The sequence below is a fragment of the Rissa tridactyla genome, chromosome 1, assembly GCF_028500815.1.
Source record: "Rissa tridactyla isolate bRisTri1 chromosome 1, bRisTri1.patW.cur.20221130, whole genome shotgun sequence".
NCBI lineage: Eukaryota > Metazoa > Chordata > Aves > Charadriiformes > Laridae > Rissa > Rissa tridactyla.
In genome coordinates, this window is record NC_071466.1 from 131413180 (window position 1) to 131440634 (window position 27455).

The window sequence follows — 27455 nt, forward strand, 5'->3', positions numbered from 1 at the left end:
ACTTTGTGCAACTTGTGGTGGCTTGGTATTGGCCACTGAAACAGTTACAAGATTCTTCTTGCCTTTAAAAGGGTTGTGTGACTAGCCATTGTACTTTATTCCAGACTTTCAGGCTCCAGATTGATAGTGTTCCAGATCTGCTAGGATTCCCACAGGGAGCCTCTAAAAAGGGTTCCTTTTTAAATCCTGGGTTATATAGCTTTTGTGAGTCACAAGTGATTAGTCCGGCATGTGCCACTTGGTATTTGGCACCAACCCAAGCTCTCAAACCTAAGCCTGTTCTTACAGATTGGTCGCCTAAGATCACAGTCCAGAAAACATTGTTCCTGCCCCCCTTCACCATTGTATCTGGGCTGATGCAAGGCTACTGTGCCCTGTGATGTCTGACCAATGTTTTACTATTGTTCTGGCGCTGAGCCAGCCAGTCGCAATTGCAGGGTATCTGTGAGGTCTCAGATAAATAGCTGTAAATGTCCTGTATCTTCATTGAATACCAAAGTGCCTCTTTGAATGGGGTCTGAATGAAATTAATCCAGCCTCATTTTTCTTACTATCATTACGCTTTCTTTAGCACCAGTTTTGAAACTAATGTAGTCACCCTCTTTGGTGAAAGTACTGGAAATCTCATCTAACTGGACTACTTCCTCTCCTGTCATCTTTAAGGATCATCAGATGGCACGATCTTTTCTGGCTTATCAGTGAAGCAGATACTTCTGTTTAGTATCAAAAATTCCTCTGGCACCAAGCTGCTCCATTAAGGGGCACTTGGTATGTTCTGTGAGAAGCAGCTTATTTTTTTGTCTTTGATGGATTGTGAGTGTTCATCACCAAGGCAAGTTCTTTATTCTCTGCAATCTTCTCATATAGCTGTCCAGCTTGGTAATGTCACTCAAATGTCAACAGCCTCAAGACTCCATCCGAGTACTCATCCTTTCACAGGATCAAGCCTCAGCTGGATTTCTCCTGTGTTACTGCTGACAGCATTGGATTTCAGTCTCCCCAGACTGTCTGTTGAGAAGGAGGCTCTGTGTTGTTATTCAGGTCTGTAGAACCTCACTGTGCAACACAGGAGCGAGAAGTTAATAGCAGATATTTTTTGATACAGAAGAGGAAACAAGGCTGGTAACTGATTGTCTGTCTACCAATCTAAATATTCTTCCCTTGTAAGTTCAAGATGGAGACTATATCTGCTGACATTCAATTGTTATAGAGAGGAATAGTTTCATATCTCATGCATTTAAAGATATTTCTTTTCATACAGCCACAAGAAAAGCTTTAATTTCATTGTCAGTGAGAACCATTATTTAAAAGGTCTCTTCCATTCAATTTTTTCACTATGTTGAGTGTTGTTTTTTTAATTGAGGTCTTAGAAATAGAGGATGCCCAGCTTGGATGGCATAGGTCCTCTTTATTTGCACACTTGAACAGTTGCCATAACAAAAGGATCATAAAGAGGTAATGGTTCTCAGTCCATTAGGACATCATCACTGTGAAATCTTGCCTGTCCGTTCTAGGCTGCATGGCATTGTGATACCAGTGCGATGCTTTACTTCACATAAGCCTTGCAGACATGGGTACGAGATACATGTTGCAGACATCTCCTCAAAATATGTGTGATGTTATGACAGGGAGGTGAGTTGTTTCTTACAATATTACCAGGATCCGTCCAATAATTGCAGAAGTATGCCCTTGCATTTTGCTTACTGTCCAGGTTAATGTCATGGAACATTGTTCCTAGAATAAAGAGCTCACTGAGACAACCAAATAACTTGCAACTGGTGCAGCTGAAGACTCTGACCCCTGTTCACAGGCCTGCAATTGCAGCATTTACAGCTGCATTCCTTACTCCATCTTTGTCATGCTATACTTCATGTCTTGAAGACGGGGAACCTTTCACAGAAAAAACATGTCTGCTCATTTCAAATTAGAGAGGTTCTCACCAAGGGTAGGAAGAGCTGTACAAGTTGCATTATCTGGAACTTCTCTGCTTGGTGTTTTTGTAAGCCTGTATCTTCCCTTTAAAGCTTCTCCCTGATACTTATGGTTTACTCACCAGAGCTAAAAGTAGTCCTGTCTCTCTTTTAGCCCCGAAGTTAGAGACTGCCTCAATTCATCAACTCCTGACAGAAGGAGTTTTTCTGTATTCTTCTCTACTGTGTCAAAGGTTCTCAAGAGAATAAAATGTTCTTGCTTGTGAAATACCTGGTGCCAGCGTGGAGCTTGAACCTGCTGCTAAACAGTCTTGTGTCTGCTCTTCAGGATCTCAGCTGCAAAATTCTTTGTGTGATGATGATTGTCATCTTCTCAGTAGTGATATGTATGAGATATTCAGGCCCTTTCAATCAATGCTCCTATATGATGCCCTCTATAAAAGACTTTTCTTGCAAGCCCTTTTATAAAATCCTTCGAAAGTTTATTTCCATCAATTTCTATAAAAAGAGATCACATAAACAAGCCAGATCCTTCAAAGGATTCACAAAGTATTGTTGATAGTTGGCAGACCCCAAAAAACCAGCTGTCTTCATATGCAGACTGTATAAACGTTTGACAGGTTGTATCAATGCACATTCAGAGCTTCTTGAAGCATAGTCATCGTCTTTCATTACAACACATCTACAAAATGAACCTGCAGAGTTCACAAAGACATTTGCCAAATGACATCTCTCTACTTTTATCAAGCACTATGCCATTATGGAAGTATCAAATCTGATGTGGCCCTTGCTGTAATGGTCCTTAATGGTAAGATTCAAGCAATAGGATGAGTATGATGCTTTTTCAAAATATGGTTAAAAGTGGTCCTAGAGTCCCCACGAGTTCTTTTCAGTGGAAGAGGTTTGTGGATGGGAAGGAACTGAAAGGGTGTTGGGCATGCTTAATTTTAGTACATGCTGAGTATGAGAGAAGGTGGATGCAACCACTGTGGGTATTGCAGAAGGAGAAACATACCCAATCTGGAGTGATATACTTTATGTACATACACTGTGTGAACATTCACATGAGTCACCCACCGTGATGAACTCCTGTTCTAAGCAAATAACTGCTCCTTTTTTGTGTGGATGCTAAAGAAGTGTATCAGAATGCTAGACATTCTAGCAGAGAGAAAATTAGGGACTTGTTCGGTGCCACTTTTCAGTGTTAGTCATGACCCCCAGCTGAGACCTTCAAAAGCAATTTGAAGTATTTCTTGCCCATTTTGGGGCAAAGTCTAACAGGTAAGTTTGAGTTGCTGCTATTCCAACTGTCTGTGACAGGAGCATTCCTCCTCAGCTCCACTCAACAGGAGGTTTACGCTGGCAGGTGGCACCTAGCAGCTGAGAGGCAGTTTAACAAGCAGCTTGGTACAATTTTCAGCTGCTAGTTACTAGCTCCTGCTCAGACACAGTTAGTGACTGTAACCATGTGAAATGTTTCTGTGTCTGACAACACATCAAAAGCAGATTCAAATTTGGCATGATAGCAAGCATGAATGAGCTCATGTCAGAATTATATGCACGAGGATAGACATGCCTTCAGTGTAAGTGAAGCAGCGCTCCCCACAGATCTAAGGTTCTCACTACCTGAGGACAATGGCATTGGACTCTGTATGAGCCATCTTTCCGTGTTATCTTTTGTTGCTTTGGTTATAGTTTGGTATCTTACGGGTCTTTAAAAGGAATTCTGTGCCAACCTCCCTCTGGTAGGTAGAAGTTTGAGTGTCATTCATATCATTTGAAGATAAATATCTAGAGTTCAGTTTCTTCAGCTCTGTTTGTTGAGTTTTTATGGGTATGACTAGCTTACTAGTGTGTTAGCAAAGCATTCATATACAAGGCATGTCAGATTCCTGTTAAAACATAGGAGTCATCTCAATGCAAAGGCTCATTTGTGTCTATGCTCTCCAGCCTCAGGAGCTGAGTAAAGTCGCAGCCTTTTCGTTGGTTCTTCTGATATTCCCTCCAGACCATGAGCTGTTACCAACCATAAAAATCAAGATACTTATTAAAAGAGGTAGACCAACTGGGAGTTTTGAATAGTGACCAATAGCACTTAGGTTTATTTCTTGTCAGCTTAAGCAAAATTGATATGGAGAGCTCCAGTGCCGATTTATGAATAACCAGGCATGATTTTGACGAGAATAAATTGGGTAAATGGCCATAAGCAATTGTAAGTGCATTTCCTGGGTTGCAAAAGTGGAAATTTATTAAACTGCATTGAAAAATAAGACTCTTGTATATACATATACATTAAAACATATTGTTAGCTGCTATTTGGCAGCTAACATTTCTGGAAATGGGTTCAAGAGAAAATCCTGTGAGTTTGTGCTTCTGAGGGGAGTGTTTGAGAAACTGTGGTATACAATGAAGCAATACTTTGTTTTGTCAGAAAATGGCTTGTGTTAGTTTCCAGCACATACCAATGAAAATGAAGAACTTGCACCATTATCCTTTCAGCTCGTTTGATGTAATTATGGATATTTTCGGTCAGTTCGACTAATTATGCATGAAATACTAAGAATGGTCTATTAATTAAGTGTTGCTTTTTGGCATAAGTAACATTCATCACGTAGTACTTGCGTTGTGTACATAGGAGTATGGTATTCCTCTTCTCTGAAGCACTATCTGTTCCAAAAGTATCTTACATCATTGTTAGGATAACGGAAATTAACAAATTTCCTTTATCAATGAAACAATCTCTTGGTCTTGGTTTTATATTAAACATCCCAGATTTCTGTATACTTGCTCTGAAACTTAAGTATATGGGGGGAAAATAACTCAAGAACAGAGTACTATTTCTACTTTTCCTTAATAGTCCTCTGGGGAAGACTGCATGTGTTGTATGTTACGTGTAAAACTTGTCACACAGAATTTCCTGTATGTTTGCCAGATGAAACACTTCTAAGAAGAGCTATCAGACATATTACAATTGCACTGTATGTCCCTTGTTCTTATATTTTTAGCGTAACACCCTGTTCCTTCAATTTTTTTCTGATTCAGTACAGGCTTTCTTATATTCTTGTGTTATGTTAGCATTTGTAATGAATTGTTTTGCTTGACGAGCAGTAGGTGACAGCCGTTGGTTACTAAAAAGTGCTGATAATGGACTTTAGACAAACAAGAAGCTTCCAACCGTTGATAATACCATGAGATTAATATAATCCAAAGTCATATGTTAAAATATCATTAGTGTAAACACTGTATTCCATTTCTGTCTCAAATTTTTCTTTCATTTCTGTAGGCTATTCATTCTGTTGCTTGGCATCATGAAGGGAAGCAGTTCATGTGCAGTCACTCCGATGGCAGCTTGACCTTATGGAATCTCAAAAGTCCTAACAGACCATTCCAGACCACAATCCCACATGGTAATTTTCATAGTTAAAACATATAACTAAGAAACAATACAATGTCCTCCATGTTATTTGCTAATATCTGTGTTTATTTCATTTTTTATTGTAGCCCAAATCCAGAGTTGCTTCTTGCATAAATATTTTAATCTTTGCAGCAAAGTAGTTGCAAAATACTATAAAAAAAGGAGAGCAATTTCTATCAAACTTTTTTTCTTTATTTGGTGTCGTAAATACCTCTTACTGGGTAATGTTGCTCTAATGTCTTCTTTTATCCAATTCAACTTAATAGTCTACTGCTAGTCTTTGACACCCTCAGGCTATGCCATTTTCACATTTCTTTCTTCTATATTTTGTACTTACGCGCTCATACGTGCAGTTTTCAAGAAGTAATATATTTTGCAATCTCTGCCATTACAAGCAGTAATATATCTTGTACAAGGCACTGTGTTGCTTGTTATAGATATGGTACAAGGCTTCCCAAGTCACCGCAATGAAGAATTTAAAGAAGACATATTATGAAATGGCTGTATCTTTTATATCTGGCATTTTATGTGCCATTGCTTTCTATAAACAAGGTTAAAAGGTATTAATTCTATTGCAAATCAATACATTACCAACAAGCCTGACTTATGGAGAGGGAGGAAGAAGGGGAAGGCAAGATCTATGTAGCCCAGAAAAGCTTTTGCATTTTCTTATATTTCTTAATTCCTTTTATTTTATAATTTTAGTCATAGAATTGTACTTTATGTCAGAAGGGACCTCTCAGAGGTCATCTAGTCTAACCCCCTGCTCAGAACAGGCCTGATTAGATCAGTTAGCTCAGGGCAATGTCGAGTTGACACTGGACACTTGAACACTTCCAACAACAAATTGTGCAACCTCTCTGGGCAACGTCTTCCAGTATTTAATGACTCTCATGGTACAAATTGTTTTGCTGATATCTAACCAGAATTTCCCATGTCTCAACTTCAGTCCTTTGCCTCCTGTCGTGTCACTGTGCGCCTCTGAGAAGAGCTTTGCTCCAGTCAGGTGGTTGTTGAAAGCAAGCATAGGCTTTCCAACGTAACAAAAGCAAAATTGTTATTTTTTTTAGTTTACGAGTGACTTTTCTCTGACAGGAAGGAAGGAAGTGCTGAGGCATAATTAACCAAGAATCCATGAATTTCAATTGTATGCTTCATTTAATTTTATCACTCAACTAGTTACATTCCAGAACTTGTAACATTTTGTCAACAAAAAGAATTGAGTTAATCTGAGAATGACTTAGGAAAAAATTAAGCTGTTTATGGTCGTAATATGTTCAGAAAAAAGGTATACATTTGGTCAAATTCATTAATTATTAGTTAAGAGTCATCCTTTTCAGTAATCTGCATGGTTTTTAGATGTCTTTGAAGTGTGGTCTATGGTCCTTTAGATGGATGTGGCAGTAAAAATATAAAGCTGTAATAGAGGTAATTAATTTATACAAATATGTATTTTACAGAAATAGGAGGTAATACTCATCATCTTCCGTAGCTTTAAAGTTCCATTCTTTTACTGCTTATGCAGTTGCTTCAGTGTGTGTGGTTTAGTTTGATAGTTTGTTATCATGATGTTTTAATACAGTTTTCATCTTCTTTCTTTCCTTAGGAAAAATTCAAAGAGATGGGAAAAAACCTGAATCTTGTAAACCAATTCTTAAAGTAGAGTACAAGACCTGTAAAAACAGGTATGTTTTTAATTCTCTGATTAACTCAATGTTACACTCCTGAGTTAAAGTAATTTTAGAATCTTTCCCTCTTTCTTTTTGCAAAGCTATTTATTATTATTTAAAGGTACTAAACCTATAATGTAAACTTGTATGTACTATGTAAACTTATAATTACTATGTTGATTTTTTTAATACAGTGAACCATTTGTGATATTTTCTGGTGGATTGTCATATGATAAGGCTTGTCGAAGACCAAGTTTAACAATCATGCATGGGAAAGCAATTACAGTTCTTGAAATGGATCACCCTATAGTTGATTTTTTAACTCTTTGTGAAACCCCATATCCAAATGGTGAGTTTATTAAGCAAAACACATTCATGGAAAATATAAATGAAGAGATCTTCTCTCATGACTTAATTCCAGGGACTTCCATTCTCACAATTGTCTCCATCTCAAGAAAACCACATCACTGAAAGTAACTGGAACTTCTTTGCATTCTCAATATAGGAAGCAAGTCGTGAGTAGACAATAGACCATGCATAAATCTCCAGATGTAAGCTTGAAACACGTGGGCTAGTGTGATGAAATATTGCTATTAATCAAACACATGTGGTTTTATTTCTGGCATTTTTCATGAGGCCGAAAATCTACAGATTGCTAAATTATTGAAGATTAAACTGTCACTTTTCTGCGGAAAAGTTCTTAGACTTTAGCCTGAATTGAACTGTTAAAAGTATTTTACTGCATATCGTGGGGCTGCTATATTCTGATGTACGTTCACAGAAAACTCTAGAAGGTAAATTAAGAAAAGCTGCAAGTCAAAAAAACCCTAAGTTTAGCATTTTAAGCCCTCAAGCAGAAAAGTAAAACAAATCCTATATATGTAGCTAAATCAAGCGCATATTAAAAACGCTTAGAAAAGATAAAGTGTATCTTTGTTTCAGCCTTGCTGTTGAAAAGAGAGACATAATTTCACATTTATATTTTTTAAAATAACTTTTATGCTATGTAAACTAATGCCCCCTACGCATCAAGGGAAGGATTTGTCATTTTAATTGTTCATTTTTGTTTAACCAAAAAAGCATTAAAGAAAAAAACAAACAATATAATCTTCTAAAGAGTGTACAGGAGGAAGGAGTGTGTCAGTATCTGAATTGAACACAGCAGACTTACAGTATTCCTTTGAAATATTCCTTTGGAATTGCTTTGGAAATGAGGGCATTGAATATCATCAAGTGGACTGGACCAGCTGTTCACAATCTGTTTTTGAAGAAGAGGTGTACACAGTAGAACTCCTACTACTGGACAGCAAAAATACATTTTCTGTATATTAACTGGATTCAGCAATGCAGTGATACATAACTTATTCATATTCTGTTTCTTTACTTTCAATATACGATCATGCTGGCATGCTATAATATGCCAATTGTATTTCTGCTATGTATGTTGGGCAATAGGGCCCAAAAGTCGTTTCTCAGTTCCTGTCTAGCCCTGGTTTGCAAATATGTCTAGTTTGTGGATATGTCTAGGATTTGTGCTTTTGTTTAATGTACTGTGAATGTTTAGAGAACATAAATATGACTTGCTTGTTTAAAATGACTAATAGGAGAACTCCATGTCTTTTATCCTTGATTCCTTGCTTACAGAATTTCAAGAACCCTATGCTGTAGTTGTGCTTTTGGAAAAAGATCTCATTGTTGTTGACCTGACACAAAGCAAGTAAGTATGAAGTCTTATATGAAGTTAGTTGTATATATTAACTGTCCAGCAAATTATGGTAAAAATCCAAATGTTATCATGCAATGTCATTTTACTATGCAAAATCATTCACTCTTGGTAGTAATTCACTCTATATGTTTACCTCCACTTTAAGAGCTAAGATCAGCTAATCAACAAGAACTTATATTAACACTTGTTCTTAAGTTTGGGAATACATCTAAATCTGCAGTCCCTTTGTCATAGCTCTCAAACATTCACTCAACATAGAACTTAAGTAATACTTGGTCACATGGTGAATTATTACCTGAATGTATGTTTTGGAAACCAGATTGAACCACTACTTATATGCATGCCTAACTTCACCAGACTCCACAGGTACTACCACTGAAGTATTTACTTAGTATCTTAATAAATAATGGCATTGATTTATAGTGGATCTATAGGATTATTTCATGATCCAGTCACTGGTTTAAATGACAAATAGTACCTTCATATCAGAATCAATGTTCGTATCAAGAAGGAGCTATACGTCATGTAATGAAGAATCCAATTCTTATTTATTTTGTTCTGCCTCCAACACTAGCAGTAATGTACATCCACATTCACAGTGATATAACTAGGAACAGATTTTGCCCTTAATGTCTTGAAACATTTTAAGCAAATCATATTCTGATCTCACTTACTTCCAGGAATAATTCAAATCATCTCAGCAATATGAAATGGATGTAACTGAAATCAGAATCGAATTTCCTACATTTTTGAATTGTGAATAACATTGTGTAAAATGCCAGAAGTGAGGCCTTCAGACCCTCCAAACTGATGGAAGTGAGAAATAAACTGAGATCTACTTCATCTGCTATTGCAATTATTGTTCATTGTAGAATCAGTAGTCTACCAACCCAATAAGCTACAGTGTTCAATATAAAATCCACAGTTGTAGAAGTAGTTCTTAGGTCATAGTATATATCATATCCATGAACCCAAATCTTCTAGAAAACGTATCACTTCTGTATAAATGAGATTTTGAGATGTTGGGGAAAATTGGTTCCTAATCTATTAACCTTAGGAACCATTCACATGTATGGCTAGTTATAAGAGGATTCTTGTCACAGCAATGGAAATTTTTTGTCCTTATTTGAGTAACTACACATTATTATTGACATTAAAAACAATACTGGTGTTTGAATAAATAAGGGAAAATGTACTTTATTAGCAATGATTTTACTTAGATTCTGCTATACACTCTAATATAAGAATATGTTTTCTTCTATGGCTCAATGTGTCACAGGTCTTCTAATAAATTGTCTTCCTTAACTAGTTTTCCAATCTTTGAAAATCCGTATCCTATTGACATTCATGAGTCACCTGTTACCTGCACAGAATATTTTGCGGACTGTCCTCCAGATTTGATTCCTGTGCTCTATTCTGTAGGAGCAAAACATAAAAAGCAAGGATACAGCAATAAGGTAAATGAAACCAATATTATTTTTAAACAAATAAAGTTAGATGTGCAACCTATTTTTTGTAATGCCTTACCAAAATATTTTAATTTTACTTCTTTAGTCATCACTTTCAAGTTGATCCTACCAGAAGCTTAGCAGCATGCTTACAGCCTAGTGTTTGCCCCTCAGAAACACCGTCACTTAAGCACAACCATTAATGACTGTTACCTAGGACTCAATCATTAGGCTGCTGGAGTTATGCCAGATCAGATTGAGGTAAACGAAAGCCATCAGTGTACAATTCAAATTTGTATGGATAAGTTATGTCTATCAAAGAAAAATGAAAAAATTACAACTAAAAGAAGTTAGCAGAAGAGCTTCAGCGTTGTTCAGAACTTCAGAAGTTGAGGGTTGACAGCACGTCTGTGAGATTTTTATTAAAGAGGGATTTTAATAATTATTTTACTGAGTTACCAAAGTCTTAAGGTAATGCTTTTAGAAATAAGACAAGCTGCAGAAATAAAAAGAGAAAATGCAATTATTTTATAAATTTCAAGCAATAATCTGGTTTACGTTTTGACTGGAACTAATCCATCATAATAAATAAATTAGAAAAAATACTGGGTAAACAAATCAGACATCATCAGTTTTCTATTCATAGTAACAGAAGTATGCTCCTTGGAGCTGCCTTGTTTTCTATGAACTGAGAAACTGGGCCCTATCGACTTCTTTTGGATCTTGATTCAGCGAAGTACTTGAGAAAATTTTTTTTTCTCTTCTTTTAATTTGTCTGCTTATCTGTCCTTACCTTATGTACATAGTTTCCCAAACTTTTCACCACCTACCTGTATTCGTTGCACACTCTCTTGTCCCCTTGCTTTGTTTGTGCACATATAAATATACACTCTGAATATAGGTAGCCACTCATTTGCCACCCACCCATTTCTGTACCCACAAGTATCCACTCCATGTATCCACACAACCAATTTCTGCTTCCAGGTTTTTTCCACCCACTCATGCTCTGCACACATCCCCGCCCACTCTGTGCACACGTCATCCTCCACATCCTGTATCCTGTATCCATACGTGTCAGCCTTTAGGCACAGACCAGCATTTCGCTCTACCAGCCTAGACCAAGGAAGAAAATGGGAGTCTTGCCACAAGTAAACAACAAGCAGAGAAAAGATGATGATTTCATATGTTCTGTAAAAGTTGCGTGCCCTTATCTCATATCTCATGGCATCATGCTCAGCTATTTGTTTCTGAGCCAGCTTCTTCAGTAGTCTTCATCCTCAAAATAGATTTTCAGTCTATTCAGTGTCCTATGGAAACTCCAAGAGTCAAGCAATCTGAAAAGAGCAGCAGAACTCTTTGTTACTCCTTCCTCTAGTTCCTATTTTGGATTGTTGAGTGTTACCTGTACAGAAATATTTTAAAAACATAGAACTTTAACTGGTAACATAAAAATGTATTATAAATATGAATACATATAAATAGTGTATTAAGTTTCAAAAGACTTAATTGATAATATAAAAGTGTTAAGAAGCTTTAAAAGCCTTGAATGCTACATGGTTTTGTTCCTTTTATGAGTTGTATTTCTTTTTGGAAGAAGATGTTGTCTACTGTTGAATTTTAAAATTAATCAAGCAAGATTCATCAGAATAAGTTCTGATCTCTCTACTCTTGTTCTTTGTTTAGGAGTGGCCTATTAGTGGTGGAGCGTGGAACCTCGGAGCTCAGACATATCCTGAAATCATTATTACAGGGTGAGAATGAAACTGAGGATTGGTACTTTTAAAACATTAGTGTCTACAGCTTTTCATTGTTGGTTAGCTATAGATAATAGTTGACCCTTCACAGAGTATGTATATCCTGGGCTCTTCATCTGAGGTACGTCATTTTTTTCCTTACATAGAGTCACCACAGAAATTCCCATTTGCTGTAGAAAATAAAGCTTTGTACTCGGGGATGAACTACCATTAAAAATTACTATTTGAGGCCCCAGTGTTAGATGGCGAGTCTATGTACTTGTGAAGGTGGGGTCTTTGGAAAGGAGTATCCATTGCAAGAGAATGTTTTGACCTTGAAGGACATAGAGAAGAGCATTAAAAATGGAAGCAGCTGTTCTTCTCTAGCTGTTGTCCTTTGGCCTTCCTGAGGACTTTGTATCTGGGGACAGTTTGGGAATTCGTTTTAATACCACAGCATTAGTGAGGGTGTGGTGCACTGGGATGTAGTTCACCTTGTGAGTGAAGAGACAGCCGTATAAGAAAAAGGTGTAGAAAGGCTCAGATTGCAGGAGAAGCTCCATGAGCACTGCCTGATGGATTTTGAAGGGGCCATGCTGCAAACCAGAAGTTATTCAGCTATGATGCACTCTATGTTTCCCTCTGGTCTCAGCCATGCTGATGCTAGCAATATATTTGATAAATTGTTATTATCAATGATGCTTCACACCTGTTTTTAAAAATAAGATTATAATGTGTGCAATAGTACCAATAAGGTGATGAAGGGACTATTCTCATTTTAAACAGTAATGTCTCCTTTCTCCAGCTTTACTTCAGGGATGATTTTACGTTAACAAAAAGAACACAGCTGTAAGGTATTAAGCAAAACAAAGTTACCCTTTGTCCTTTCAAAGTTTGCTATACAGTTTTAGAGTGCAGAAGCTTGATGCTGGCCCACTGTAAAGCCGAAAGTTCCGTAACTTAAGCTTGTCATTTGTGTGGAAATTAACTTCTTGCTGTTGCGATCTTAAAATTCATTGGGGGCTTAGTTCTCTGTAGGAAATGCTTGAATAAGTGTGTTATTAACTTAATCAAACTACTAACAAAATATTTTCTTATAGTTAGTATATATATCATTTTATATTTTCAGTAAGGTATTCAGAGTTACTACGTGAGCAAAATACGGTTTTCCTGCTTATATATATCACTCACTGAAAGTAGATGTTTTAGAATTGCATCTTGTTTTAACACATTTAATTTTTATATTTTTTTAAGCCATGCAGATGGATCAGTAAAGTTTTGGGATGCTTCTGCCAGTAAGTTTCTAAAGTTCACTTTTATATAATGCTGACAAATCACACACACATCCATATATATATATTTTTATATATATATAAAAACCATGATATTTAACAGTATGAGTAGTAATATCTGGGATGATATAATTAGGAATAACGAGGTAAAATTAAGCATTTTTTTATTAAATTAGGGGGGAAAAAAACACTGCTAATGAGATGTATTAGACAGAAAAGAGTTAAAGTCTTTAAGAGGAGTAAAAAATCCAGATCCAATATACCAAAACCTATGAAGGATGAAGTTTTGTTAAAAAATCCCTAGGGCACAATTTTCTTGTGTATATAAAAGAGTGGGCTCAATTAGATCTAATATTCAGTTCCAGTTGCCATGTCTCTTCTATTCTGGGTACAATAAAGTCTTTTCTACAACTAGGTAAAAATAGAATATTAAAATACAATAATACATCTCAATACATGTCTAATCTGGCGAGGGTGGAGATGACCTAAATCTTTTCTTGTCCACACTCAAGTTCCAGGAAATAATTGGGAAGCATTTCCATTCATCCTAGCAGGGGAAAGCTTCAGAAAATACTTGTTCCATACATTCTAGCTATAACTACACATACCAAAACCCAGCATTTTCCCCTACAGAAAATACATATGATTATGTATTAAAATATGTGTATACATATATTTATTAAAAATAAACATACATTTTGGTTGAAAGCTAAAATATTCTGGTTCAAATAACGTGACTGTGCTTCACAAAAATTGCAGTATTGCCTTGTATCCTGTCTCTTCTGTGGTACAGGGATGTCTGGGTAGACTATCTCTTTTATGAGTTATCAGGCTCTTAAAGAAAAGAGAGTGTAAAAGAAACTTCTGTATGAAACGTTAGGCAAAGAGAGATTTAATTTGACCCTAATAACCAGTCTGTAATGGTCACTAAGAACACAGAGTATGCAATACTTAAACTACATGCTAGTTCCACGTTGTACCACAGAATTGTAATGATTAATAGTGCTACCATTTCCAGCCAAATATGGGGAATGTTTACAAGATTTTAATGTCAGCTGAACCCGATGACTTTATCAGGTAGCTCTCTTCTTGCATAACACCAAATATTTTCACTCATGAGGATGGACAATGACAAAATGAGGATTTCCAAAGCCTCATTTCACAAAGGAATTTTACATAGACTTGTTAACGGAATGGGACTGTGAGCTGGTTTTTTGTTATATAATTTATCTATTCAGCAATGGAGGAAAAACAGATACATGCTGCTTAGCGTTTACATCTTCCAATATTTCCAAGTTATGGTGAACACCAAAAAGAAAAACATTCAAATGATGGCAAATGAGTTTATCTGCAAAGACAGAAGTTTGAGAGAGCTTTAATAAGAACAAAAAAAGAATGACTTTTATTTAGAGAAGTAGTGTGAAGCATTAGACCTTGTCTTGTGCATATTTCATTATATACTTAACGCTCTTGACAAGAATGTGCAAATACAGATATTAAAGTTAGGGTGAAACAACACAGACTGTTGCAAGACCCCAACGCATTCATTGTATACACTGCATAGGAACCGGTGTGCTAGTCATTTCTTCTATAATTCTGGCAGCAATGGGGAAAGGAAAAAACTTCCCGTAGGGAATATAGACATAACCCGCTCATCAGTACGTACATGCTTCAACAGGAATTTTTCTTAAAGGTAAAAGCTTAGATGATTGTGAACATTCACAATCCCTGCAATAGGAATGGTACTTTCAGTGCATCTCTGATGTCCTGGTCTTAGTCCTGCTTTTCAGGGCATGTACTGCGTTACTGATACCATACTTGGTACTTTTTATTTCCAAGGTTTTAATTACCAAGTTTTATTATTTTCAAGGTCTTAACATTTTTAATAGCGTTCAAATTTCATTTGAGATTTCATAGCAAACATAATATCCCACTGGTATTTGCAAGCACAAAATACTTTGCTTTTAGACATATTTTAATTGTGTAATTTTTTACCTGAATGCACAGATTTGTGGGAGACAGGGAATTGCTAAGCCACTGCAGCAGGTTTCCAAACGTATATTTGCTCAAAAACCATTGGTGCAGATGGTAGCTAGTAATTCACAGACGCGTAGAGAGTCTTACCTTGTACTTGTGCTGTGTGATTCTGTAATTCTTCCAGTCCTAGTATGCACGGACCCGTGATGTCTGGTTTGAAGTGCCACTCTAGATTTACCACTGGGACTAAGGGCATCCTGAGGCCTCTTCCACCGCCACAGAGGGCAGGAAGAATTATGTATTCATTACAGAAGCACTTGCTGTAATTTGTGAAAATTTGGTAGCGTTTTAAATGCTAAAACTTCTAAAAATATTTTTTATATATATATGTGTAAATATATATATGCGCTAAAACTCCTGGAATATATCTGCACTGCAAAATGAAAGTGTAATTTTGCTCTGTTCGTCATCTGGTTACATAACTAAAACACTATTCTTTCATCTTTTTGTTGTGCTTGTTACACAAGCTAGCTAGACTCATCTCCCACAATTACACTAACATATGTGACAGCTTTGCCTTTATGTACATACAAACCATTACAGGTGCTGGGCTTGACCGACTTTTTCTGCCCTTATGCACTTATTAATTAATGCCACTGATAAATCAATTTAAAAGTAGTAAAAAACAGGAAGGAATGTCAATAGAACAAAATGGGGTTAATTACAATCCCTCCTTTACCTCCAGAATTCACTGCAGTGGAATTCTAGTCTTGATAAAGGCTTCTGGATATAAGGTTTTGTATACAAGTATAAATACAGATACGCTTATTCGTCAAGAAATTCAAAACATTTTAGAACTCCTGTTCGTTCAGAAAGTCTTTATGTTGCCAAGGCCACCAGAATACTTTCCTAATGTTTACTCTTGAAGTACCATACAGTCTTTACATTCTATCAAGACAATAACCTCAGACAAATGAAATCTTAGTTTCACATCTCATTAGGAAAATAGCAGCATTATCAGAGCCTCTCTATAACATTGAGTAGAAGCCATATAAGTATGGACATAATGGTTAACATCCACCTTTGACATCCTGTCCCAGAAAGTACTAAGAAGTATTTCACAGACAAATATCCGTTTTGGAAGTATTAGATACATATCCTACCAGTACGGCATACCAGAATAATATCTGTTATTGTATGATACCCCTGTTTTTCTCCTCTTAGGCCTTCATAAGATTCTTTGTTATGCCACAACTGAGAAGCAAATGGGAACTGAGGAATTTTATAACTGATTTGCTTCGTGTTAATCAGTATTTTTTATATGTTTTAATATATTCCAGTTACTCTACAGATGTTGTACAAATTAAAAACATCAAAGGTCTTTGAAAAGCAGAAAGTAGGAGAAGGAAAAGCTACAGCTGAGATTGTGGAAGAAGATCCTTTTGCTGTTCAGATGATGTACTGGTGTCCTGAAAGCCGAATCTTCTGTGTGGCAGGAGTTTCTGCATATGTGGTTGTTTACAGGTTCAGCAAACATGAAGTAAATACTGAAATTGCAGTAAGTCCTTCAAAATTTTAATCTCTTATAAAAGAACATAATTTCTAAATCAAATTGCCTTGCTATGTCTGTGCTCATATACTTGAATAAAATTAATATGTGGCTGTATAAATACAGATTTAGGGATATTCTGTTTTAAACCTTTTGAGTGAAATCTTGATCCTACCTAAGTTAGTGACAAAAATCAAACTGAGGTTTTGGAAGCCAACTCTCCACTTTTTTGCTGTAATAGTAACATACAGTACAGATTTCAGCCATAGTTTGCTTTTAAGACTTTATGATACAGCAAATCTCTGTTGTACTTACCTACCTTAGAAATATTGGCTGCTGTATGTTTTTGTTAGATAATGTACATTGTGTACGTTTATAAAAATGCTCTTTTTAACTCAAATATTTAATCTCTTTAGTTTATGTTCATAGTGTCTGCACAACACAGGGACTGAAAATTATCACTGGCTTTAACAAAATAGATTTTTTTTTTCTGACTTTGTTTCCCTAAAAATGGACATGATATGAAATGCCAGATTATTTATGGCTAAGCTTTCCTAAGCTTTCCGTTGCTTTATCCTGTTCAAATACTCCTTTTTATGTCTTCATGTCTTAAGCAGTCACCTTATTTCAGGTAGAATCACACAGTTCGTGTTCTTTTAGCTGCAGTGCAATCACCTTGTACTTAACCATTGTTGTATAGCAGGTAAGACTTTAGCTTAAACCTTACGTTTTTGCACAGGAGCCACAACCGTTACTAACCACGTGGCTGAACAGCATTTATAATGTAAAACATTCTTTCTTAAGTCTCAGAAGTTTAACAGGAGACTGCTCTTAAGGCAAAGCCAAACTAAACATGACTGCCTCTCCTTCAGGCTGTGGTGCTGGAGAACAGTTTGCAACTCCAGACGCTCTCTTGCCAGAAACTATTTCTTTGTGTCTGCCAGCTCTCAACAAACCCCAGGGGCTGAACCAAAATTTCCCTTTCATTTTCCACTTTCCCCAATTACAGTTCTTTTCCTTTTCACGCTATTTTAATGTACTTCAGAAAGTTTATAGTTGTAGGCTGGCAAAAACATGTGTCATTTTTGGCCTGTAGCCATGTGCCATCTGGTAAGGAAAGTCATTACCTATAGCTGTTCTGTTGTTTTCCTCTCGTTTTTTTCCCTCAGAGGCAGTTATTAAGCTAGCTGAACGTATCGTTTCAGGAAAGTTTTAAAACTAATGAACAGTAATTTCATGTTACTGACCAGCTCATAATACTGTCAAAATTACTACATTTCAGTATTCCTACATTGTTCCATAGCAAATGCACCTTATCTTTTATTACCTATCATTTAATTTCTTTATTTTCCTGTCTTTTACTTTTGTGGCTGAATTGCATCAGAACTGGTATTTTCTAAAGTGTTATAATATGTGCAATTTAACAGTTTCTCAGATTTTGTCTGTAATTAAGAATCATTTACATGAGGAATTGTTCTCTGAAGAGTTGCTTTAATATTATCTAATCTTGGTGGCGTAGTCACTGAGTTCCCCTGGGTTTTGTGCGTCTCTGAAATGGGCCTCATCTCTTTGTTTCCACATTTTTACTACAGGTGTTCAAGTCTTCACTCTTAAATGTTGTGAGTTTTTTTAATGAAAAGTGTGGGAGTCTTTGTTGGAATATGTACCTGACTATAGGCTGTCTGGCTTTGTCTATACTGAGACTGAGCTGGTCAGTCTCAGGATTTCTTTGCTACCTGAGGTCAGCCCAAGTTCTAGCACTTAGGGTCCTCCCTTGTCGGGGGGGACTCACCTTGAGTTCAGTGTACAAATCCCAGCATTTTAAGGACCCCATGCTGGTTTGACTGCCTGACATCGGTCTTGTCTTGTTATTGCTGTGGTAAATGGGAAGCATAGAGGCTACTTAAAGGTTTCTCCATGTAGCAGGGAAGTCTGCTGCTGAATATGCGTTAGAGGCATAGGCTGTGCCTGGGATTTCCTCAATAGAAGTATTATTTTCATCATTCCATGTTGGATTCTGGAGGCAAGTAGTATGCATGAAACAAATTCTGCTTCATATCCAACCTTGGAGTCCTTGCTATGCAGTTATGTAAAGAGCATTTGCCGTTGTTGTTTTCTTATCTGAATCTACTCCATTGGATACCTAGGTATCTATTAAATATGATCACTTTCTCAGTGATCAGTCCTTCCTCAGTGAAGCTCCTCTTCAAAGCTCTTGAGAAGAAACATAAGAAAAAAGTTTACACCAGTTTGAACATTGAAAGGAGAACCAATAAGCCTAGTGATGGGATCCTCAAAAAGGTCTTTATCATGTATCAAAATAAATTTGTACAATAGGTCTGTATCCTTTCCAAGGTCCAGTCAAAGCAGGGACCAAAACATAAAAAAAAATCAGTCATGTTATTAGCCTAAATTTTTCCTTCTCTCTGCAAATGGATGATAGCTAGAACATGACAAAATGAGTTTTAGTAGAAAAAGGAAGACACAAAGAAAAACATCCGAAGAAGAATGATGCACTTCTGACGTGGCAAGCAGAAGAACATACTCTTCAACATTTACTCCAGTCCTGCATGAAGATTGAACAGCATTATAAATTGTTTTGGTCAGCAGCAATTACCTCCAGGAGATTAGATTTTCCTGAACTCAATATTTCACTCATTAGTCCTTGAAGGCAAAATTTGTCCCTTGGTTTCTTTAGCTGATTCAGGCAAAAAAAAAAATCCATGGATTTTGCAAGGAGAAAACAAAAGTGAAATTTTGAGAAAGGACCCTTTCTCTTCTGGTTGAGTAGAATCACTTCTTTCTGAAATCTTACGCGCTTTAACACAGTGGTTGAGAAATAGGAGAGCCTTCAGTACTGATTTTTATCTCCCAATTCTCATAAAACAGGTATTTTCTTAATCTCCATTCTGGTACAGATGATGTCTCAGTGAGAAATCACTAAGATGGAGTTTGCAGTGTCTACACGTGCAATTGCTTCTGATGACTTCAAGCTACCAGCACTGAAATTACTATTCAGTTAGTAATCCAAAGACCTTATCTCTTTGAGGGCTGTACATTATTTTTTGTTCTCAAAATGGGGTCTCCTTGGACAATTTGTGAGGTAGAAAGAATTGTCCAATGTTTACTGTGATTCTTTGAGATGATTACTTATATAGGTTTGAGCTCCCTGTCCTGTTTCCCTTGTGTTTTGGAGTCTTTCAGTTAAGGTTTCCTGAATTAGTGGGAAGAATTGAAAGGTGGTTGGCCCTGGGTGGTCTCCCTTTCCTTATCTAGAAAGCCCAAAAGGAAAGCAAAAGTTAACTGGTTTGAACTTTGCTTTCTAGAATCCGCCAAACTCATGTTCAGTCTGAGGAATATGGAACTCTCTGTACTGTTATCTCTGATTTCCTGAACCCCACATATGGGCAAATGAGGTTTGTTCATCAGTACGCCCCACACTGTCAGCCTCCTGCATACTGGCTACTGGCTAAAGCCTGTCTTGTAGAGACTCTGCTGCACTAGCAATAAGGAAGCAGAGTTGATGATCATTCTTTTAATGAGTTTGTTTAGGAAAAAGGTAACAGACAATAGGCAGAAGATCTTCAAGACATTTATCCTGAATGATGCCTTCTTATGCTGAAATATTATTTATTTGGGGGTGAGTGATTAACTTCTCTTTTCATAATAAATTCTGGGAAGTTTTATTCTTGCCTTTCACTTACAATAAGAGGCTTGAATCAAAGTTAGCACTGGAAGAATTTACCTACGTATTTCTCCATCAGCATAGGGTGGATGACTAGTTCCTATCTGATGTTGCTGTTAGGCTGCATAAATAACAAATGACAGTATTCTTTGCCTGCAAATGATAATGATAAATGTGGGGGTTTATCTTTTAAAAAAGGCTTACTGATACTTATTTGAAAGTAACAGAACTTTAAGCAGCTTTCTTTATTAAATTATAACTTACCTTTTTATTTATTTAAGTCATTAGAAGTACGACTTCAGTATGAAGTAGAAGATATCATTACTCCTGAACCGGAAATAATTCCTCCATTTCCAGATGCCTCCTCCCAGCTTCCTTCTTTAAAGAGCCTTTCAGGCAGTACCAACACTGTAGCATGTGAAGGAACAATGAAGGATAGTATCCCATGTCTTAGGTAAGTCTATGCCATTGTTCAAAGATTTGTCTTTTTAAAAAGCATTCCTATCTATCTGTCGTATTAACAATCCATCAACTATCAAGAAGAGGTTAATCATATGTATGCAATACAAAATGAGAAGAAAACCTAATATGGAACAAACAAAAGAATTAAGGCAAAATAATTAACAAGGGATTTTAAAAGGCTAGAAGTAATTATGGAGAAGATAAACTGTTACAGTAAAGATTTGATACATACAATTTTCCAGTATGATCTAGGGGTAAATCTTCATCTCATAGCCACAGGTCTGAGTGAAATACAAGCACTACAGAATAAATCAAGGAATTTCAGAGGAACTTTTTTTTTTGAGTTCACAAAGAGACTTCCATAAAGCAGACATGTGTAAAGCTTTGCCTCCTTGATTAATTAGTGTAACACTAAAATCTTTCTTTGTGAAAGAAGTACATGCATTTTATGGTATGTAAGGGGAAACTATGTTCATATTCATGAAACAATCTTTAAAATATATAGTTATGAAACAGTTGCACTGTGTGGAAGTGTAGATATCTTTAATCTTTACAAAGAAGCAAATTGTTGTCTGCTAGAGTACACATTGCCACTGTTTGGAGTAGATGAATATGTTCTTACTAATGAGGCGGATAAATTATGGGTTTGAATAGTTTCTAAACAAAATTCTGTACAAAACTTCATAAACCATAATTTTCCAGCAATTATAGTGCACTGCTGATAACAATTGCTCTCATTTTAGTGAATTCATTATTATTTCAGTCTAATTATTATTAAATATTTTAAATGCCTCAATTATTTCAAAAGCAGTTGAAATGAACATTCCCTGACTTTGTACATACTTTGGGCTATTGAGCTCCTGAAAATAGCATTAGCATTTAAAGGCAATATCATAACATTGTTCTTGTAAAATTAACACTATTTTTTGGCATCCTGTTCGTTTGTCCACCTCATTCAGTCAGGCAGTTGAACCTCAGACCTCAGTTTAATCATTAATATAAACCATGAAAATCAATAGAAGAGACAGAGAGAAGTTATTAAAAAATTCCCAATGTGAAATCTATTTATGAAATTGAAATCAGCAAGAATGCAATTGATTATTTCAGTGGCTAGCATTTTCCCGTAAGGGATTCTTATTTGATTTGGTCTGGAGAGGAGAGGAATTGTTGATGTTGAAGGCAGAAAAGCTGTAATGAACCAGTAGAGGTGGTTAGTTTTTAGAAGTTTGCCTAACTCCATATAATCTCACATTAAGCTGGCCAACTAATTTTTGTCCCATTTTACACGAAGTAAATGTAAACTTATTTTGACAGAGAATTGATTTTTCAAATTCAAAGTAATTATACCACTAGAATTGCTGGCATACTCCCTCTTACATTTGTATAAAAGTATACTGTGTACACTTTCATCCTTTTCAATATGGAAAGACGTATAAAAATCCACAATTTTCCCCCAAAGCCTAACCGGGTCTACATTCCTTGTCTGTCAAAAAACTTCTGTTCTAGGTAGAATTATGATGATAAAATGAAAGTAGTGCTGGAAACACAGAAAACCCAGTAGAGACCTGGATGATGCTGTTGACTTTTTGTGCAAGTCATTCAGGTGGGCAGCAGTACAGAACCTAAGATACAGTGACAATAACGTAAAGCTGCAGCCACCTACACACAGAGCGTGAGTGCACAACTTGAACTATATTGACAATCCACGTAAAATTTTATATACAGAGTAGCTTTTAATCTTGGCTCCATTGTGTTTATTTTCATAACAAGGCTTCTCAGCCTTGTTAGGGCAAATGAGTGGCACTCCACACTATATAATTTTTGCTAGTCAGAATGACTAAATGTGTTTGTGTCAGCAAATAGGTACTAGAAAGAAAGTGATTGAAGGGGCTGAAGTGATAAAAACTTGTTATTTTTCTGAAAACCAAAGGTAAATGTTACCAAGATAGGCAAGCAGCAGTGTGGAGTAAATATTGTTCTTGCTTATTTCAGAAGATATTATCATGAAATATGCAGCTATAGTAACATAAGAAACTTATGTATTTGTGATTATGCAGATAAATATTTTTGATGTAAATACTGTCATCAAACCCAGAATGTAAGTTTGTTCCCAGACTTTTAGTATCATCCCAAAATTAGGTCAATCAAGGGTTTTGACAGTAGCTCCAAGTAGCTCCAAAATGATAAAGAACTGTGATTATCTCATAAAGAAAACTAAAATCCAAAACTTTGCAACAACCAAATTCAGTGTTGCATAACAAGAACATGTCAAGGAAATCACTGAAATATCTACATTCCTTCTGTGCTTACTCCTGCAGTCTGTTTAGGCTTATAATATAAACACTTTAAAAAGAGCAATCCAAAACAAGGTGAGGAAGAACGAAAGATCAACTTTACTGTTCAAACAAGATTGTTAGTGAAACGAAGGAAACAGTTCAAACATCCTTAAAGAGGAAGGTGTCACAGGAGCATGGGAATGACGAATTGAATCATGAAATCTGAAACTATTTTATTCCAGTCTTACAGTCTTTCACCAACTACAGCTTATTCTATGCTTAGAGAAAATGCCTGTGAAATAACATCCATCTTACCAAAGAAGATCCTCAAATTTGCAGTGAAAAGTAGAGAGAAAGGTGTTTGCCTTTCTTGCTCAGGTAACAACAATCTGAATGAAAACTTAGAAGGCACTTCAAGTTCTCTAGCTTTTTAAGCATATTGTACAAAACACATTGGAAAACTAAGATCATAATAAAAGCATGTTTTAGAAGATCAGAATTAATTCCACAGCCATTCTCAGGCTTACAGTAATTTGTTTAGAAGAAGAAAAGGGTAAACACATTGCCTCAACAGATATTTGTTGGAACTCACCATAGCAGTGTGCTTGACTTTTTTCCCCCACATCATCAGTTATCCATTAGAAAATATGGATGGAGAGTACATCTGCTCAGCTGAAAGGGCATTAGTCTTAAATCTTGCATCCTGGAACTCATTTACATGTTTTATATTTTTTATAACATTTTTAAGGGCAGGAGCTGAAAACTGAAAATGGGGTGCAAGATGGAAACACTGCCACTAGTATGCTTCTTCCACAAAGACGTGGAAGGGCTTCATCACAAGGATACTCTGGAGGACTGTTTGTATGAAATATTCAGCTTCTGCTTGCTGTCAAATTTCTTTGAAAAGAATCCATCTTCATTGTATACAACTCTTGTTCTAGTTTCAGTTTTTCCTGGTCTCAAAAGACCCCTCTCCTTTAGCAGCTTGAGTTCACAAATGTTTGTCCCTTTGTTCTCACCACGAATACTTCTGGGTAATCCAGGGCTTCTCTAAGCTTATGGATAGTGTCGCTTCAGAAATGCTCATGGATATGTATTTTATGAACAAAGGAAAGGGCAGAACTTTAGCGCCAGCAGAACAGGTAAGAAAGTACAAAACTTTGAGCAGAGGTTTGCTATTAATAGAAAGCAACAATATAAAGCTATTGCCAACTGTGGTGGGTTAACCTTGGCTGGCTGCCAGATGCCCACACAGCCACTCTGTCATTCCCTCTCCTCAACAGGGCAAGGGGAAGAAAATAAGATGAAAAAGCTCATGTGTTGAGATAAAGTTGGGGAGATCACGTACCAATTACTGTCATAAGCAAAACAAACTGAACTTGGGGAAAAGTAATTTGATTTATTGCCAATTCAAATAGAGTTGGATGATGAGAAACAAAAGCAAAAATTAAAACTCCTTTCCCCATCCTCGCTTTTTCCCCAACTTTGCACCTTCACTTCCAACTCTTCAACCTCTTCCACCCTGAGCAGCACAGTGGGGATGGGGAATGGTGGTTGTGGTCAGTCCATAACAGCTTCTCTCTGCCACTCTTTCCTCCTCACACTTTTTCCTGCTCTGGTGTGGCGTCCCTCCCATCGGGTACAGTCCTTCAGGATAAACCTACTCCAGCATGGGCTCTCTACAAGTCACAGTTCCTTCAGGAAATATCCACCTGCTCCACAACAGGGTCCTCCAAGGGCTGCAGTGTTGATATTGCTGAGGGGCTCAGTTGTGTCCTGCCATGGGTCTGTGGCAGAGCCAGCTGGAACCAGCTAGAATGAGGCTGTGTCTGGCATGGGGCAGCCCCTGGCCTCTCCTCACAGAGGCCACCGCTGCAGCCCCTCGCCCCCCACTACCAAAACCTTGCCACACAACCACTGTGCTTCTGCAGTCGGACAGGGGAAAAGGCAGAAGCAGGTCAAAGTCATGAAGGGGAGAGGAGATGTGTATGTCTTGGAGATCCAAGTGAAGGTCTCATTCCTCATCTTGAAATGCTGCATATATTCTGCTCTAATCTCCAGGTATGCAATACCCAGATATTTGATCCCATATCCTCAGGTATAATAGATATACTCTGAGATGGCTATGGAGTTTGAGGAGACTGCAGGACCTGAGAAAGTTGCAGATGATTGTGAAAGGCATCACACATCTAACAACAAACTGCCTAGCTCTTTCACCAGCTGCCCAGCTGGCGCTTCACTTGCACCAGCTGCTGTTTCTGCTGCGTCCTCTCTCCAGGCTTGACACAACCATGTATTAGTTCCAACAAGGTGTCTTGTGCAACCCTGCTACACCACGTGCTTACTCTGGCTTGGTCAACCTGTACTTCAGAAAGTCTTATCTCACTACTGCCAGCACTGCTTTTTGGCTCCCATAATTTTTTGGCATGCTAGAGTTGTGGTATGTTGCTGTATCAGTTGCAATCTGTCACCAACCCTGGGTAACAAGGCTCCTCATGCAAGAAAATGAAAGTGGTTATTTTCTTGTCTCTAACCAGGTAGATAAAGTGCTGTCCATCTCCACTATGTACACGTTATCACAATGAGATTCCCTTCCAGGTTGGGTCAAGGCTGTGGCTGTTGAGTGCTTTCCTTTTGCTCTTATGACTGCAGCAACCCTGAGCGGGGAATGGAGGAGTGGTTTTCCAGACCGGTGGCCTGGAGGTCTGTTCTCACAGCTGGGCCTGGACAATCAGGACAGAAGAAGAGGAGGACAAGGAAAAAGGATTCTGCTTGCTGAACTGTGCTGTTCTGTCTTTCCTATGACAAGATCCGAGCCAAGTGGCTGATTACTGCTCCAGATAAATGGATATGTAAGATCTGAACAGTACGGCTGGCAAAAGAAATAGAATAGTGTGCCAAGCTGCTGTTAAGGAAATGCATTTAGAAAGATAGATGAGGAGTGCCTTTCTCATTAAATAGTAAATAAGGGAAGGGTTTGGCAAGGCAAGTGAACCCTCTACAATAAAAATAGCAACAGTACAGCATAAACTTTGTTACTGAAATGGTTAAACAATTCAAGACAGGGTGTGAATGTATTTTGAAAAGGCAGTTATCAAAGATGATGTATCAGCTGCAGGTGCCCTGCAGGGGGGCTGCAGGATGGCCTCAGTGCGGAGCGGCCAGGGCTGCCCTGTGCAGGACACAGACAGCTCCAGACAGCTCCAACCAACCCACTCCAGGGTGAGCCCCTCAGCCAAGACGGTGGCACTCTGGGAAAACAGAGTTAAGAAAGGGCAAAAAATGCTGCACAGCAGCATTGAGAGAGAGGAGCGGGGAAAAAAGTATGAGAAACAGACCTGCAGACACCAAGGTGAGAGAAGGAAGAGGAGGAGGAGGTGCTCCAGGTGCTGGAGCAGAGATTCCTGCAGCCTCTGGAGGAGACCATGGTGATGCAGGTTGTCCCTCTGCAGCCCATGGAGAGACCATGTTGGAGAAGGCTCCTGGCAGGAGTTGCAACCCATGGAGAGGAGCCCACTCAGGAGCAGGTTTTCTGGCAGAAACTGTGGCCCATGAGGGACCCATGCTGGAGCAGTCTGTTCCTGAAGGACTGTAACCCTTGGGAGGGACCCCACACTGGAGCAGGAGAAAAGCATGAGGAATGAATGGCAGTCACAGAGTGCTATGAACTGACGGAAACCACCGTTCCCCATCCCCACTGTGCTGCTTGGGGTGGGGGAGGAGGTAAATTGAGCCTGGAAAGATGGCAGGTGTGGGGAGGTGGTATTTTTAGTTTTGTCTTTTAAAAAAATTTTTCACTCTTCTGCTCTATTTTTAATTGGCAATAAATTAAAGTAATTTTCCCCAGCTTGAGTCTGTTTTGCCTGTGATGGTAACTGGTAAGCAAGCTCCCTGTCCTATCTCAACCCATGAGCTTTTTCATCTTATTTTCTTCCCCTGTCCTGTTGAGGAGGGGGAGTGAGAGAGCAGCTGGGTGGGCACCTGGCAGCTGACTGAGGTCAACCTGCCACAGGTATTAAGGTCTTATTAAGAAAATAATCCTTATGCTTTAAGAACTTTTGCAAAAAGTATCTTGTTTTTTGGGGTTTTTTGTTTTGTGTTGTGTTTTTGGGGGTTTTTTTTGGTGTGTGTATGGTTGGACTCGATGATCTCAAAGGTCCTTTCCAACCATGAAGATTCTATGATTCTATGATGCAGGTGCTTCTACTGCTAACACTGAGCTGGAGATTTTATCTCATTGTGTCATAGGGTACATCCATGTCCAGTCTTTTCTCATTTTCTCTTATCAGAC

At 37.6% G+C, this 27455-nt stretch overlaps 1 protein-coding gene across 4 annotated transcripts in view; it reads left to right on the plus strand.

Moving 5' to 3' along the window:
* The window catches only part of STXBP5L (syntaxin binding protein 5L), a 211224-nt gene that overhangs the window by 123060 nt on the left and 60709 nt on the right, over positions 1 to 27455 (plus strand). For all 4 annotated transcript variants that reach the window (XM_054212106.1, XM_054212115.1, XM_054212123.1 and 1 more), the window contains exons 8-16: positions 5215 to 5338; positions 6953 to 7031; positions 7211 to 7365; positions 8661 to 8733; positions 10052 to 10199; positions 11874 to 11941; positions 13178 to 13218; positions 16533 to 16750; positions 20708 to 20880. In XM_054212106.1, the coding sequence (XP_054068081.1) occupies positions 5215 to 5338; positions 6953 to 7031; positions 7211 to 7365; positions 8661 to 8733; positions 10052 to 10199; positions 11874 to 11941; positions 13178 to 13218; positions 16533 to 16750; positions 20708 to 20880 (1079 nt within the window). The remainder of the gene's footprint in view (positions 1 to 5214; positions 5339 to 6952; positions 7032 to 7210; positions 7366 to 8660; positions 8734 to 10051; positions 10200 to 11873; positions 11942 to 13177; positions 13219 to 16532; positions 16751 to 20707; positions 20881 to 27455) is intronic.